General features: G+C 37.2%; 1 protein-coding gene across 3 annotated transcripts in view; it reads left to right on the plus strand.

The window, feature by feature from the left end:
• FMN1 (formin 1) overlaps positions 1 to 16,850 on the plus strand; it is a 190,066-nt gene that overhangs the window by 45,601 nt on the left and 127,615 nt on the right. Inside the window, exons 4-5 of one of the 3 annotated variants that reach the window (XM_060760044.2) lie at positions 8,387 to 8,550; positions 15,950 to 16,067. The exons of 1 other annotated variant lie outside the window; for it this stretch is intronic. In XM_060760044.2, the coding sequence (XP_060616027.2) occupies positions 8,387 to 8,550; positions 15,950 to 16,067 (282 nt within the window). Of the gene's footprint in view, positions 1 to 8,386; positions 8,551 to 12,491; positions 14,885 to 15,949; positions 16,068 to 16,850 lie in introns of those variants that run through there. One more of the 3 variants, XM_060760057.2, reaches the window with a different exon arrangement.

Here is a 16,850-nt window from a genome sequence, read left to right on the forward strand (position 1 = left end):
ACAGTATTTTCAAATCAAAAAATGTGTCAAATTGGATGAACTGGATGATGTGTAGTGCTGAAAATAAGTGGCCCCATCTATGCTATGATATAATGCAATTCAATCTACATTATAATGGTCAGTGTAGATGCATATAATGCAGATTAAACTGCATAGAACTGGATTATATCAATCTACATTGCCATATAATCCAGTTCAATGTAGTTAATCTGCATTCTGAAACTGGATTGTATGGCAGTGTAGATGGGGCCAGAGATCTCATACCAAGAGAAGTCGAAAAACAAATCTGTACATATTGCCGGGGAAAAATGATTGGATGTGTTCATAAAATCTTACTAAAATCATGTAACCTGTTTTTCATGTGGTTTTTTTTTTTTTTAAAAAAAAAAACAACAATCCCGTTTTCCTTTGCCTTCCTATTTTATCCCTACTTTAAAATAATTGGAAAATTTGGTTTAGTTTTGTTGAAACATGCTGGGACCAAAAGCAATGGAAAATCTTTTCATCCATTGAATGTAAGTCTGGAAAATAAATTCAGTAAAACACTCAAAACTGGAATGAAAGCCTGAACTACATCCAATTTTGCCACTCTTGCTGTGATGAATTAGTCTTTAGTTGACCTTGACTAGTGCTTTTGATTAAGCATGTCTACAGTGAAATAAAGAGGTAAATATTCTGAACTATGTGTTGGATATCAGCACTGAGTCAGACCCTGGACTTTCATAACCATTCTTGGCAAAGGATATAAAGTGAAGTAAGTGACATAATCTCAGGTTGAAAGTGGAACTTATTTCTGAGCAATCATTTCTTCATGCAATATGAATGCACTGTTCAGCCCTCTTGATTTCATTATGAGGATTAACTTGGTGAAGTTCAAATCAGTGGTGCCAAAAAGCACTTATTATGGCTACTTGGTTTCTGCCAATTATTTGCACCAGGTTGGACAAAATGTGGTCCTCAGTCCACATTCCTGATGCCCTCTGTGCTATTTTTTTAAGGAAACAAAATAGATTTTCCTGCTTTTTCAGATTTCCAAAGCAGTAGGATTTTTAAAAAATGAACATGAAATAGGGTTTAGAAAAACACTAAAGTAAAGATAAAGGTTTTCCCTGACATTAAGTCTAGGCATGTCTGACTCTGGAGGGTGGTGTTTATTTCCATTTCTATGCCAAAGAGACAGCATTGTCCATAGACACCTTCAAGGTCACGTGGCCATCATGACTGCATGGAGCGTCGTTACCTTCCCGCAGAAGAGGTACCTATTGATCTACTCAAATTTACATGTTTTTGAACTGCTAGGTAGGCAGAAGCTGGGGATAGCAGCCAGGGTTCACCTTGCTCCTGGATTCCAACCACCAACCTTTCTGTCAGCAAGTTCAACAGCTCAGCAGTTTAACCCGCTGCACCACCAGGGGGGCAAAAAAAATAATAATCCTAGACATCTCAAAACTTAACGAGAAGTTAATATCCAGCCATAATTGGATTTTGTTACTATTATATTTGTATTGTATTTTATTATCTTTAAGCAAAGATCAGATAGCTATATGTTGGGAGTTCTTTGATTGTGCATTCCTTCACAGCAGGGGCTGGATGAGATCATTCTTGTGGATCCTTCTAGCCCCATGATTTCCAAATTGAGTGAGACCTGATGCACATGCTAAGTGTGAAATACTGGCAATTAATCCCACCATTGCCAGCCCCACTTTACACTTATGATCCCATCAGACAAGTCATAGGACGCTTTTGTCCCTGTTGAGCCACAGAGCCCCTCAACACTCGTTAGACAATACATGCTCACTTTTGGTGGGGTTTTGTGGCTCAATATGGGCACAAGTGTCTTATGATGCTGCGCTGGCAACACAGGAGGCTTCCCATGTTCCATTGCAAGCCATGGGGCCAGCATGGGGGTGGGGAAGTCACATGGCAATGCTTCCCCATATGTTATGGGGAATTGTAGTTGTGGGAGAGGCAGGACGCAGGGGACTGGGATTGTCTTGCTGTCCTGTCGATTCTCCGCAGCAGCTTGAAAATTGCCTCATGAAATCTCATCAATGTGATGAGGTCCTGAATCCTATGTTTGGGGGAATCCTATGTTTGGGGCATATGCAAAACTGTATTGAAAAAGGGGATCATCTGCTGACAGAAATTGTTTTCTCAATAGATTGGATTTTGGCCTACTTTTTGTTTTAATGCTTTGCTTAGCATATTATAGTTTTCCTACTAGTGCAGTAGCTTGCAAATTATGTTAAGTTTTTTTTAGCCTGTCGTATTTTGAATTATGAAGTGTTCAAAGGCAACACAAAAAATGAACTAGTAATAAGACACAGATTAATTGGTTTTTAAATAATTGAGTCTTTAAACCAGTGATTCACAACCTGTGGGTCCCCAGATGTTTTGGCCTTCAGCTCCCAGAAATCCTAACAGCTGGTAAACTGGCTGGGATTTCTCAGAGTTGTAGGCTAAAACACCTGGGGATCCACAGGTTGAGAACCACTGCTTTAGACAGTTGTATAAAAGAGGGAATTTCAGCAGGCATTGCTTGTCATGCAACTGTCTAAAGCAGCTGAAATCCCCTTTTTACATAGCCATTAAAAGTAGAGAAGTCCTTTCCATTGTGTCATCTGGCATCCCTATTTGAATTATATGTACAATTCCTTAGGTTTCCTTCTTTGTAAATGAAAAGCTTTCTTCTTTGTAAATGACAAGGTGTCTTCCTTCCTCTCTCAATAACTATGCTACATCTGTCTGCCAGGATATTTTATCTGATATGGTACAAAGAGGTTTTTGAAATTATATTTGGCAATGTTCATTCAGCAAAAACTGAAGACTAAATTTGTTGTTACACAGATCTGTGATTAATGCGCTTTTAAAAAATGGAAATGAAACTGCTAATGGGCTATTTTGTTTTGGTACAGTGTATTGATTACTTAAATGAAATGCTTTAAATGAAAATGAAGAGAAAAAGGAAAAACTGCTGGTCCAAGTTCCTTTGTAAGTCCATCCCTTTTGCTGTTTAAAGATGCACTGATTATTACTTCATTATTTTTAGCATTATTAGATAGCATTTTTCAGCCCTTCCTTGTTCTCTTTCTGTGTGTGTGTGTTTGGCAAAGCTTGTATTCATTAAGAACTTGAGATCAATTCTACTGATGATTCATATCTATGTGACCTGGGTTTCTTAATGCCATTTCTGTTTCACTTGTGGATTTGATTGTGCATATTGTTCTTGGCCTCGACTTAAACCCGCTTCTCTACCACAACATAGGACAAAAGTGTACCACTGTATTTCCCTTACCATACTTCCTATAGACATATTTCAAGAAACAAAAATGAGAAATATGTGATGGATTGCTGGTAGAATGTATAGTAGTAGCAGAGTGGTAAATGTTTGATGTGCGATCTCCTCATGAATTGTGTGTATTGTACATACACACATGGATGCAAACATATCAAAGAATGGGATTGCTGTTCGGTGCCTGGAAAAGAAAAGTCAGTCATTGTTACTTGCACTGAATTACATTCGGAGAACTTTCGGAACAATGTCTTCAATTATCTGAACTGCAGCCTTAGATTGAAAATGCAAAGTCTTTTCAAAGTCATTTTAAAAAAAAAAAAACAAAAACAAAATAGTGATAGCAAGACTTTGGACCTTATGATTTTTTTTAATTTCAGCTCTGAAATGGTTAAAGATCATGGGAGTTGTAGTACCAAAGATACCAAAGATTCCCCATCCCTGTACTTCATACAGCACCTTATCAAAGGGGGGAAATGTATTGAGTCTCTTCTCAACCTCGGGTTGATCATTTTATGGTAATCTATTATGAGAAATATCAAAACATGTCATCTTTTGTATCTTCTCATTCACTTGTGAAAGCAAGATGGATCTATAAGTTTCTTTGGGCTCTTTTGTTGACATTGTTGGTTCTGTTTTGAAAAAACCCACCACATTCTCCCCACCACTAATGTACTGTTCAGAGTGGGGCCATTACGGTTTCTTAACAAAATAAAATGACTGTGGTTTGCTAAAAGGACAAATGGCTAGTTCTTAATGAAAACAATGACATATTTATCAAAATATTGTATTACAGTGTCTACTATTCATTTGGAGCACGATTCAGTAAAGGTTAACTACCATCACATGCACACTCAGAAGTAAGTGCCACTGAACGGAATGAGATTTTTTTTCTGTGTAGCGATGCACTGGATGATTAATCTTCGTGTCCCCTTAATTAAAATAGGAACCTTGATTTTGTGTTTATGTTAAAACAGAGTGGGAATTATGTAGTTCTCCAGATGTTGTTCAGCCTGTTTCTCAAGCATTACTGGCTATACCTGGTTATGACTTCTGGGATTTGTAGTCCCAGAAAAATATGGTAGGCATCATTATTCCTCCTCTCTTGCTTTGAAATAAGTCATTTTCAAGTACTCCACCCTTCCAGACTCTTGCCCTTTGCTCATAATAATGTTTATGCATTGTGCTTAAGAAAGTGCTATTCATTTGTCCAAGCAGAATTATTTAATGACTGAGTTGTGCTTATTTTATTAATTGGTCCTCCTACTCATCACAGTGATTCCATAAATCAAATCCACAGAAGCTCTTTTCTGCCCTCCATCTGTCATGGAAGACTTTCCGTTTCTATTCCTCAAATGGTAGCTTGAATGGATGAACTTCATTTATTGCAATTATATTATCTGCATGGGATTGTTGCATGTTTCAAACTCCAGAGGGCACCAGATCTTGTTTCATTTTAGGAAATAAGAATCCATTTAATCATTATTTTTCTAATTTTGCTCTGAGTTTAATCCCACTTCTGTTCCCAAAGTGATTATTAGAATTTATTGTGTGGAGTATTAAAGAAACTTTCTAGTACATTCCTCTGTGTCTTTGTCAACACCCAGGTTCAACTCTACAGCATCTGCATTTAAACATGGTTTGCTTTGCGTGAAAAAACATGAACAGTTTGGAGGTACTTAACCTGGTTGTATGTTTCCTCTATATTCCCTTGCATTCTGCTTTCCTGTTTTGTTTGTACAGGAGCATAAGAAGAGCCATACCTGCCCAGTAGACAACCAGATGCCTAAAGGAAGTGCACTGTGGGCAGTGGCTTTCTACCAAACGCAGACACAGGTTTTCTCAGTCCTCACCAAACATTGGCCAAAGTATTGATTCAGTTGGGTGCTGAATGAATCCTTCAACAGCAGTGGTTACAGCTGAATGTCAAAATCAAATCTCAGACTAATTTAGCCTGTGTAGTGTTGATGTTCACATGACTTGCTCAGCTTGTGGCAGTGCAGTTAAAAATAACCACAGACTATGAAGACCTACCAGTTCAAAAGCTACGTGAATAGTCTTTTTTGGATGAACATCTCAGCTGTTTATAGTGCGTATTTTCAAAAAAATTGTTTAAATTAGGTTTTGAACTTAAAAAAAATACATGCAATGGAAACATGGAGCCATTCAGACTTTTTAATGCCTAAATAGATTAAGTGAAATCTTAATTATGCAGAAAATGTTTGAGTATTAGTAGTGTGTCTTATGGTAGTCTCCATTTTTTATTATATTTCGTGTTGGCTGCTCTTTAAAACTGAACATTTCCAGGTCTTTACATGCTTTAGAATTTGCACCCACCACTATGGTGTTGTATCAAAGAAGGACAAAGAATGGTTACAGGGGATAACATTTGGAAAACTGTTACATTCACCACTTTGTGTTGAAACACAATAGCCTTACATTATTATTATTGCAGTGCTGTCAGGATTAAATTGTTTTTTTTATTTTTTGCAATTGAACAAGATGCTGCCACTGTAAATCTGCTTTGCTTCCTGATGCTTCCTGATGGTTATTGGCAATCCTTTGCTTCCTGATGGTTATTGGCAATCTGGGGAAAATGTGTTGTGCACATTCATGTACTCAAAATCCTTACAAAAAGACAAAAATGTAAAAGCAGAAACAAATTTTGTGCCAGAGGTCTATCTTAGTTATAAAAGTAACTAAATTTTACAGGGCTCTTAACTCCAACAATCAACCAATAAATCTCTGCCTCGGTATTTGTGGTGAAAGCTCCTTTCTTGGAGACCTTTAGACAAAGGCTCGATGGCCATCTGTCAGGGATGCTTTGATGGTACTTTTCACGCATAGCAAGGAGTTGGACTAGATGGCCCATGTAGTCTCTTCCAACTCTATTATTCTATGAAATTATTGCTTCTGCCCTAAGAATTTTACCTACCACACCTAAAACTAGTTACAAGAGTGATTTAAAACAGACATTGTTTTGGCTCTATAGTCTAGAAACTCATCATATATTAAATCTATATCTGTTCAGACTGATTCCACTAAAATCAATGGGGGATTATTAGTCCCAAATCAGAAGTAAAGAGGGTTGGGTTTTTTGTTGATTTATAAATTTGAGCTTGTTTGTATTCACGTCACCGTAATACCAGATTAAAATATCACATTAAGCTTTCCCTTTCCTGGTTAGTTTTTCCACTCATGTAAATGTAAGAAGATAATGGAAGCAAATAAATTGTATATATTGGCATATTGTTTGTTCCCTTCCTGGCTTATTAAGCAATAATGTTCAGCCTAAGTGACATGTGAACGCTACCAGCAATTTGTTTAGTGCTACCTTCTGAGTTTCAAAGTTGACTAAGGATTTGTTCTCCATCTAGTAGTAATGCTCTTCTATCTCTGGCAGTCTATTTTGAAGTGACTTTTTGTTTTATTGTCATTACGGACTGGAAATACCGACTTACTTCTACACAAATTCAGATTTAATGAAGCATCATTGGCATGTTCTTTCATAGGCCAATGCACAGAGGTTTCGGGGATCAGACTGGACATCCTGGAGACTATAAGAGCTCTTTGGAGTATATATACTGCAACATTTCAGCATTTAAATGTGTCAGTTCTAGAGTTACAGTTACAGAGTTACAGTTCTTTTCTAATAGCATATTATTCCTACTGTGGTTGTATTCTTGGCCTTCATTGCTCCAGTTAAGTGGTAGCACATCACTGTCCTAACCAAAGAAAACCTCCATATAGACCTTGATTTTACTTTTGTTTTCTACCATTTCAAAACCATTTGTAGCATCATGCTTATTTTAACACTACTGAAAACATCCTCTCTGGCACTAAGTATTTAAATGTAAATGGACTCAGTGAGGCTGTTAAAGGCTCCTCCCTAAACTACAAACCCCAGAATTCTGCAGGAAGCAGCAACTGGATTTAAAGTGGATTCATTCTCTAGTGTGATGAGGTCCATATTTAAGTGAAATCAGGTTTGGACAATGCCACATATGCTATCCCAAAATGTCCAGGCGTACGCTCCTTTGTGCCCCATCACCTCCATGACTTTTTTTGGAGGGGAGGAATTAACTTAGGGCCCGTCCAGACAGGACCTTTATTGTGGTATCTATCACAGTAAAGGAGGGGCTGAGCAGACAATGTTTTAGAAAGTCCCAAATTAATTCGCTACAAAACAGGAAAACTCTCTTTTTGAGGTAATTTTGCCAGCCCTCCCAATTTTTTGTAGTAACTTCTAGTAACCTCCTGGCAGGAAAAGAGTCTCTTGGGCTTATTGTAGACTGGTAAAGCATCTTCCTTCACCATTTTTTTTATATGGGGGGAAGGTAATATGCGGGGAAGATGCAGGTCACTCCAATATAAATACATAAATAAATGGGGAAGAACCAAATTCTATTTAGCTGCCTAAATGTAATCCACCTTCAGTCTCCCATGAAGTGGAGAAAGGCGGGGTTGAAATATCGTAGATAAATAAAGAAATATTTCACACATTAAGAGAAAAGCTCATTCTTGTTTTACAGTGTTCTCAGGGACATGCCTTTGCTCTTTCACTGTAAATGAATGGGGAAAACCAACTATCTGTGCTTGAGGATGCCCCGTAATGCTCCTGGATTGTGTTGCTGTCTCTCTCAAGGGACAACATGGGTTTCTATCTGCCAAAGACAAAGAGGCATTTTATGCCCTGCATCATCTCTGACCTACACAGGGCCTTTTCACTCTTTGCCTTTGTCTTCTAAATTCAATTTTGGTAGTTCTCTGTTTCATGTTGGTGCGATTTAATTCAGCTGCTGCAAAGAAAAATGTGATCAGGATGTGATTATTATACTGTTATTGGGGCAGAGCAGTAATGTCTTTGCAAAGGGGTTATCAACTTGAGATGTGCTTTAGCTGAAACTGGGTGCAGGGACAGTTTTTGTCCACATGAGATCCAACAGAGCAATTGAGCACTTTTGCAAACGAGAGAAAGCAAAACATTGTACAGTTGCTGTTTTCGTACTATGAAGCCCCAAGTGGTATACTGAAATATTGCACCACTGATGACTGGAGATAAATTTCTTGTTCTCTCTTGTTAAAATAATACAGGTATTCCAGCAGAAGCTCCTTTGAGGAATGGCTTCTCTGAACAAGTAGCTAATGTACATGGTGTTGCCTGGGTTTTAGGTTGCAGGTTGGGACATTCTGATCCACCTATCTATTTCAGTGAGTTTGAAAAAGCCGACAGAGATTTCCTGCATCTAGATCTAGAGGTGAGTAGTTAAAAATATTATTCAATTGCTGCTTACTTATATTAGTATTTTATGAAATATTACTATTTTATGAAATGTAGCACCACTACATTGGTTCCAATACATACGCATGAGTTCTTATTATTTATAGATAAAAAAGTATTATGTCCTGCTTCTACCTGGGACTTCCAGTAACTTCCCATGCAAGGGATTGCTTATTTATGCCATCTGATACACTTTGGCAATTCTATAGCCCCAAATGGCATCAAATCACTCCCTGGGTTCCAGTCAACTTTTTAATATTTTGATGCTGGCAAGTCAGCTCTACAATGATTTTGAACCAATTTATTAGCAGTGTCTGAATTTTCAGAGACAAAGAGGAGTTTTAAGATGAACCTGTTCCTTTCAGCATAAGATTTAATGCATTATAGCCCACTTTCTTCTGTACACCTGAAGCTGGTTTCATGACACATCCTGCAGAAATAAACCGGTTTAGTTTAGAGGTGTGACCAGTTGAGTATCACTTCAAAGGAATTCTGAAACCCAAAATACTCCAAGAGTGGCTGAAATAGTCACACATTTGCTTTTTGAAGGTTCAGTGTATGCAAACATGTTTTTGTACATTTAAAAATAGCCTATAAAATTAACTTTAGGCTATATATATATATATATATATATATATATACACACACACACACACACACACACACACACACAAATGCATATGTACTGTATATGTACTGTATATGTGTGTGGGGGTATATCAAGGACAAAAGAATTTTATATTTAGATTTGGGTCTCATCTTAAAGATTTCTCTGTATGAACGCAACTCATATATGTAAATAAAGTATTTCAAAATCTTTTTTGAAAAAGAAATCCAAAACATGTCTGGTCCTAAGAGTGTTGAATACGGGATATCCATCCGTACAAGTCTTCCCAGCTTTTCATTTAGCAACATTTTTATCTGTTACTATCATTAATTTATTTTATTCATTACTCTTATTAATTTTCTATTAGTACTATTACTTTCATATTATTATCAAACCAGCATCAAGATGTCCCTTTAAAGATAGAAATGACCTTAAAACTATTCCTCAAAACCAGTAATGGGTTGACTTAGCTCCATATTTAGAACGTTGGCAGTTGTGATCTTTGATTATGGAACACTATGTATAATAAAACACCACAATAATGAGCAATATACCATAACTTTTATTTCTAAAAATATAAGATTGCATTGTAATTAAATCTGTTTATAAATATATTTATTATTTATTTTTCTAGATAATAAATTATACCTGACTAAGAGCATTTGTCTGATTTTCTTTATTTGTGTTTGTTTGTTGCTGAATAATATATATACATTCACACACACACACAAGTATGTGTGTGTATATATATGTGTATACACACACACACACACACACATATATAACATTTTCTCTTTTGTCCAGCGATTCAAACATGGAATGTAAGGTTAAGGAAGCAGTGAACAATGAGTTTAATCCAGTTGTATTAGTGTGAAATTGGATTTTGGTGAATATATTGAAACAGCTTTTAGCCATTCTTAGAGTAGGTTTATTGAAATTAATTGGATTTAAGTCAGACTCCTATGAGTATGATTACATTTAGACCCAATTCAATGTGGATTTGTTGGAGTTTAGATGTATGGGGGCTCTAAAGTACAGCAACATAGAGATATGCCCTACATCATCTGACTGCAAGGGTATTCCTAAAACCTCAAGCAGACGTTTGTGACATCACTTAGTATCTAACAGATTTTAATAATAATTGCCCAACCATGGAAATTTCATGGAATTTAAAACAGTGCGAAGTATTCTGCTGGGTTTGAGAAAATTAATTAGAGAGGCCCAATTAAACACTGAGTCTGTGCATGTGTTTATTTCTGATGGGTCAAATTCTTTCCCTTGTCCACCCACACAATTCCTTGTAGGAGGTTGAATGAGCTAAAAGAGAAAAAGATCCCACTTTCTTTATTATATAAAGCAGGTGTGGGAAATTGTGAGAAGTCAGGTGGCAGCAAAGATGGTTATGACTAGTTTCTTTTAGGAACTGGTCCAACTCCTACCTTAATATGCAGCATATTCTTGGAGGGATCAGGAAGTCCCTACTGCCCAGCCATGCCAAACACTTTCCCTCCCCTGTATTGTGGTGGTTTCCAGGCATGACACACCAATTACCTGCCACACTTTCAGCCTGGCGGTGCTCTAGCTAATGTCAGACAGAGTGCCAAGGAGAAGATAGGTAGTGTGTTGCGTTTGGGGACCAACATGACTGGGGGGGGGGGGGACACCTAAAATGGTTGACTTGAAACAAGAACAACATTTTAAAAACACATAGCTGACAGAATAATAGAAAGCATAACTGTTAGTCCTAAAGGAAGAGTGAGTCCAAGATAACTAATGTGACTAAAACTAAAAATATGAATAAATAATTCCTCTACCCTGCAGGTTAATGCCTGTCAAACTATATACAAGCAGTCCTCAAGTTACAAATAAGGAAGTTTCTGTAGGTTTGTTCTTAAGCTTTTTTTTTTTTTGTAAGTCGGAACAGGTACATTTTAAATGTAACTCCAGCCATATATGGGGGTGGGGGGGGGGGGAGCATATGCATGCTTTGGATAGCATAGGTAAGGGTTAACACCCTTATGGTGTTTGTTTTTCTGTCTGTACTCGTTTAGAAGATTTCACCTCACTTTTTGTCCCTTTGATGATTGGATTTTTTTAAAAATTGGCTTGTTGTGGAAACAAGGATTGTTGTAGAAACAAGGAATGGTGATAAAGCTTCAGTGGAGACACCTTTTCTCCATGATAACTCTTGAATTTCCCTTCTGAGGGGTAGATTTCTCTCACTTCCTCTTGTCTCACCCCCATTCTTAACTAGAAATCATTTGTAAGTCGTGTGTTTGTAACTCAGGATCGCCTTTATCAGCCCTGAGTCCCTGTATTGGGCAGGATAAAAATAAAGTAAATCAATAAAATAAGCCTTGTTGTAGCTCATCAGCAAATTGAAAAGGAAAGTGTTGACAAAATTTCAGATCATCCCTAATGTGAATGCTTTAGAAGAGGGTAAGTTCGCCCAAACACCATAGGTTTACACACAGTGATGTATTTTATTTGATAAATAATAGCCAGAATTAAAATGTGTGTGTGTGTGATTAATGGATATGTAGAATAATATAAGATTAGCGTCTTCATAATATTGTGCTTTTGAGCTTCCTAGAGACAGTTGGTGGCCGTCTTTGCTTGAATTTCCCATTCTTTCACTGTTCATACAAAATGTCTCTCTCTGTGTACATAGCATAGTGTGTGTGTGTAATTTCCTTCTAACTCCCATTTTAAAATGTGGAATATCCATGCACCATAGTCCACTCCATTCCCAAAAATCCCACTGACAACCAGAAACAGATTTTCAGGGGGCTGAAGTGAAAGTTTGTGGGAGGCATAGGCCAACTTTTCTAAGATTATAGCAAAGGTACATTATCAAAGACATAATATCAAAGATTTGTTATCCTTTCCACAAATCATTATTGGTGGAAAGACATTACAAAAAGTACAGGAAAATTAGGTATCCCTTTTTGCTTTACACTTGGATTTCTTCCTGATCCTAATATTTTGTATGCTACCACTTCCTTAACTTTTGGTCAATTTTGCTGTGAAAGAGCAACAGGGTTGCCCTTCTTGAACTTGTTCTTTCATAAAAGAGAATATAAAATGAAGCAAAAAGCAATTCAACAGGAAGAATCTACTTTCTTTCTATCAGAAGATAAGACAGTGCATATGTATGTTTTTCATGTCTCCTGTTCTCTTCAGAGTTAATGGCTAAATTCTGGGCTGTGGCTATTTACCTTGCCCTCCCATATACCTTGTAATCTGTGGGTGTGGTGAAATTGGCTGATAAGTACCTGTTTATAGCCCAAAGAAATAGCTGAGCAGAGTTTAAGACACAGTAATGTGAAACCAGTCCTGTTGCTTTTTGTTCACTGGCTGAAATCTGCATTCCTGGTGAAAACTGCAGCAAAGCGGAAGAGTTGATTTTTTTCATTCAGCTTCAAGGGCACTGTCAGACAGGGATTTTCGACAGTTGGAACTTGCCAGGAGTTAAAAGACGGCATGTTTTTGCTGAAGAATGTGAAACATTTCTCTTCTACCAGGATTTTCCAGCTTTCTAATACTTATCCCCTTTGAAGGTGTTGCTAAAAAGAGCATTTGACCACAGTGGGGAAGCATACGAGAAACTTTCAGGACTTTTCTTCTGACACATTTTTGTGATTCCTGGGACGGCATACGGAAGTAGCAAACTGCAAGTACCAGCTGTTCAGTACTAAAAAACCTGTTGTTTTGTTAACTACTTTGTATAAGTAAAAGACTTTGTGGAAACGACAGAAAAGTAGGAATTTGTGCAATGGTTGATCGTGCTTTCAGCTGATTCATTTGCAGCAGGTTTGCCTGGACAAAAATGGCTCTTTGTGTAAAGAGTAAACACAGTGGCGGTGCTGAGAAAATGTAATGCTATATTCAACAATATACAAAATATCCACATCTTCTTTGTAAACTGTGGCAGAAATTTGCATTTCAGACCACAGCATGGATCTCAGCATGTGCACATTCAAAAAGTGTAGTGTATGATCTGGAGAAAATGCCTTGTTACGTTGTGATCTAATTTAATTGATAGTATGATAGATATTGCCTTGGAATAATCATATAGAAATGAACTAGTTTCTATACAAGTAAACCTAAATTTTACCGTGATTTGCCCAACATGGAAGCAAATCAATCTGAAAGCAGCTTGCTTGCAGAATCAGGGAGTACAACAGAGGTGGAATCAGGCCAAAACCTTTTCACTAAATTTTCGATGAAAACACTTTTTGGATTTACAGCCAAATTAGAGTCAGGAAAGTCAAAAGAGCAAGCAGTTCTTACAAAATTTCAAAATGACATTGAAAACATCAATGGTGGTTTCAGCAGCTATGCTGACAACCAGCAAAAAGAGAGCAATATCACTGAAGATGGTGATTCAGATATACTTCCAGAATGGTCAGGGACTGAAAGCACTAATGGTGCTCAATCTACACCAGAAGCTGGTCCTGGCAGGACAACCATCCTGGAGACTGATGCCATGGCCCCAGTTGTCTTAGGACTAGGGGAATGTGTATCAAATGACACAGATAACTGTAAGACTGATGGTGTACCTGTTGCCTCCAAAATTAATACAAATGCCACCATTAGCCCAGTTGGGCAGGAGTCTGGTGTTTATGGATTGACTGACTTGAAACAGCAAGAAACAGATCAGGAGGAGCCATCTCTTTCCAATCCAGAATATCTATGCTCTCCTTTGTCCGAATTCAGCAAACAAGATGACAAGGAATCCTTTATTGTTCAGAGTACTTTGGTTCATACAACAAGTGACATGGAATCAAACAATGAGGCTTCAGGCCGACACACTGATGAAAACATAACAAACAAATCTGTGCTAAATAGTACTGTGTCTTCAGAGGACAGTGACCAAAATAAAGAAGAGAAGGAAACAGAAGATCATAAAGACAATAACATTCTAAACGAAGATAAAACGGAGATAAATCAACCGAGTTCTGAACTGCCTTCAACAGAAATTGATGATAAACCACAGGCCATTGATTCAGATACAAAAAACATAACACAAGATACTAATAACATGCTTACACCACATGATGCAGGGAAAGATGTTCAGGAGGCTGAAGAAGAACCAGGATCTCTCATCAACAATTCCAGTGCTGAGTCCATTCAAAAACCAGCTTCAAACGATAAGGCTTTTCAGCTTCCTGCCTTTTTTAGTGGATTACGTGTACGCAAGAAAGGATTGTCTGCTGATCTGGAAGAAACTGTTACTGAAATCAAGCAGAAGGACAGTGATTTAGCTATGCTTAAATTGAAACAGCCTGTTAAGAAGGCCCATGTTGCACCTGAAGTAATTACTAAAAGAAAGCCGGCAGAACCTAAGTCTTCTCCTACCTTTCTGGAGCAACTGTCTCAACTCTTAGGACCTAAAACTGAGGAGAAAGATTCTGGTGAAGTTCTCAGTGAACCTGGAGGCAGTGAAGATAACCAAGAAAACAAATCTTCTGAAAGAATGGAAACCACCGCCACATCTGAAGAGACAAAACCAAGCCCAGCTGAGTCTGCACTGGATGCATTTAAAGCTTTGTTCACCCGCCCTCCGAAAAAAGAGACAACTGCTGACCCCTTAGAGCTGGAAGCAATAAAACGTAAAATGAGACATGAAAAAGAATCATTGAGGGCTGTATTTGAAAGGAATAAATCAAAATCTGTTGATGGAGCAACTGATGCGAAACCAGTAGGTTGATTAATTCTCTTTTATGCCATGTATAGAGTGTAGATATACTTCTGAATTTTTATCTGGTCACTTGATTTGTGCAAGTTGAATCAATTATGGCATGTGTTGATAACAGAAAACGCCAACAGTACCCTCATCTAACTGAGAGTGAAATAATTGTTTTGATAACTAGGTTGCTAAATTGTTTAAGTGAATTATACACATTAAGAACTGTAATATACAAAACAGCAAGTGCAGAATGGTAGAAATACAGGTTATTTTTATATTTTTAGTTATTCATAATTTGGATTGCATATCCCCAGTGAAATAAATTGCTGATGTGTTTCCTACTAAAATGAGACGAAAGTCAAAATATGATTAGTTTGCCTACATTTGGACTGATTTGAAATCTGGACTTTTGCTTCTTTTTTAAAATTAAAAATATATCTTGGTTATGTTGCCTGGGAAACACTATGAATCAAAATAGTAAAGAATAATGTGTACTTTTAAAATAAGTTTATTAGTTGCACCTTGTATTTTCTTCAAGAAGCTTAAGACAGAATACATGTGCCCCCCACTCAACTCATTCCATTTTATCTATACAAACATCATATCAAGGTTAAGCTTGATAGGTAATGTTTGATCCAAATTCACACTTATCATTTTTATTAACTTGGATCTTCCCATTCTTTATTCAACATTCTAATCTAGTGTCGATAAAAATACTGTATTCTTCAGGACTGGCGGGTTGATTCATGTAGGTAGTTGTTCTGGTGGGAGAAAAACCCTCACACCATAGAGACCATTGTGATTGTCTCATATGAACAAGCAAACACAAATTGGACCAAGTAAGAAGTGTTGTAAAAAGCTTAAAAGAAAACTCTACATACTACCTTATTCAAATAACTAATATGTCACAAGGCAGTCAGCAAATTTGCAATTGAGCAAATATCAGATGGGATATTCAGGGGGAAATGTGGAGAGTGGAGAACAAATGCATACAAACAGAAAATTTTATTTTAAAATAGTTGTTACAGACATTTTTTTGTAATTGTATAAGGATACTCATTTGTTTTGTTTCATCAGGCTGATGCAGCTGCCTCAGAACAGGATGACAAAACTCCAGGAAGACTTCATGCTGTCTGGCCACCACCGAAACCAAAGGATGAAGAAGAGAAAGTAGGATTAAAATATACTGAAGCAGGTAATAGAGAATCCTGGGATTTCTGTCAGTAAACAGGAGTAATAATATCAAGTCAACCTGCAACAATTATCTATTACTTCTGCTGCTGAAATTAGTTTAAAATGTTGACAAGTTGGAGCCTTGAAAAAAAGTACACTAATTTCTAGGTTCATATGATAGGGAAAGTGATTCAACCTAAATATTTGTGAAAACTTCCTAATGGCAAGAGCTGCTAAACAGTGGACTATGCTCCTCAGCCTGTGGTGGAGTCTACTTCTCTGGTGTTTTTTTTTTTTTTAAAGCAAAGGCAGGATGGCTATCTGTTGGGAGTTCTTCTTGGCAAGGGGTTGGACTGAATGTCCTTTGGGATCTCTTCTAACTTCATGGTTCTAAGTAGTAAACTGAGCAGAAAGCCCTCTAATTCATGATGACAGAAACAATTACTATTCACACTGTGACCATGTACTGTATAAGGAAAATGTGGCAGCTGCTTATTGTTTTCAACAAAAAGAGATGTGTTGTTGTTTAGACGAATATTCCTTCTTACTATTTAAAAAGCATTATATATATAGATATATAGATATATAGATGTATTTGTACATAACAATATAGCACACATGCATATTAGGTCCAAGTGTCTGGGATTCATATCTGAATATCGGGGTCTTCCCAAGGATCTTGGATATTAGAGATATTTTTGCAAAATGTTCACAGTTCTGAGAAGTGCTGCCTTCTACAGCATTTGGATGGATTCTGTCAAAATTAAGGCTTTTCCAGTTCATTTTAAGGTTTCTTGGAATGCCT

Source organism: Anolis sagrei, chromosome 1 (assembly GCF_037176765.1).
Source record: "Anolis sagrei isolate rAnoSag1 chromosome 1, rAnoSag1.mat, whole genome shotgun sequence".
Classification (NCBI taxonomy): Eukaryota; Metazoa; Chordata; class Lepidosauria; order Squamata; family Dactyloidae; genus Anolis; species Anolis sagrei.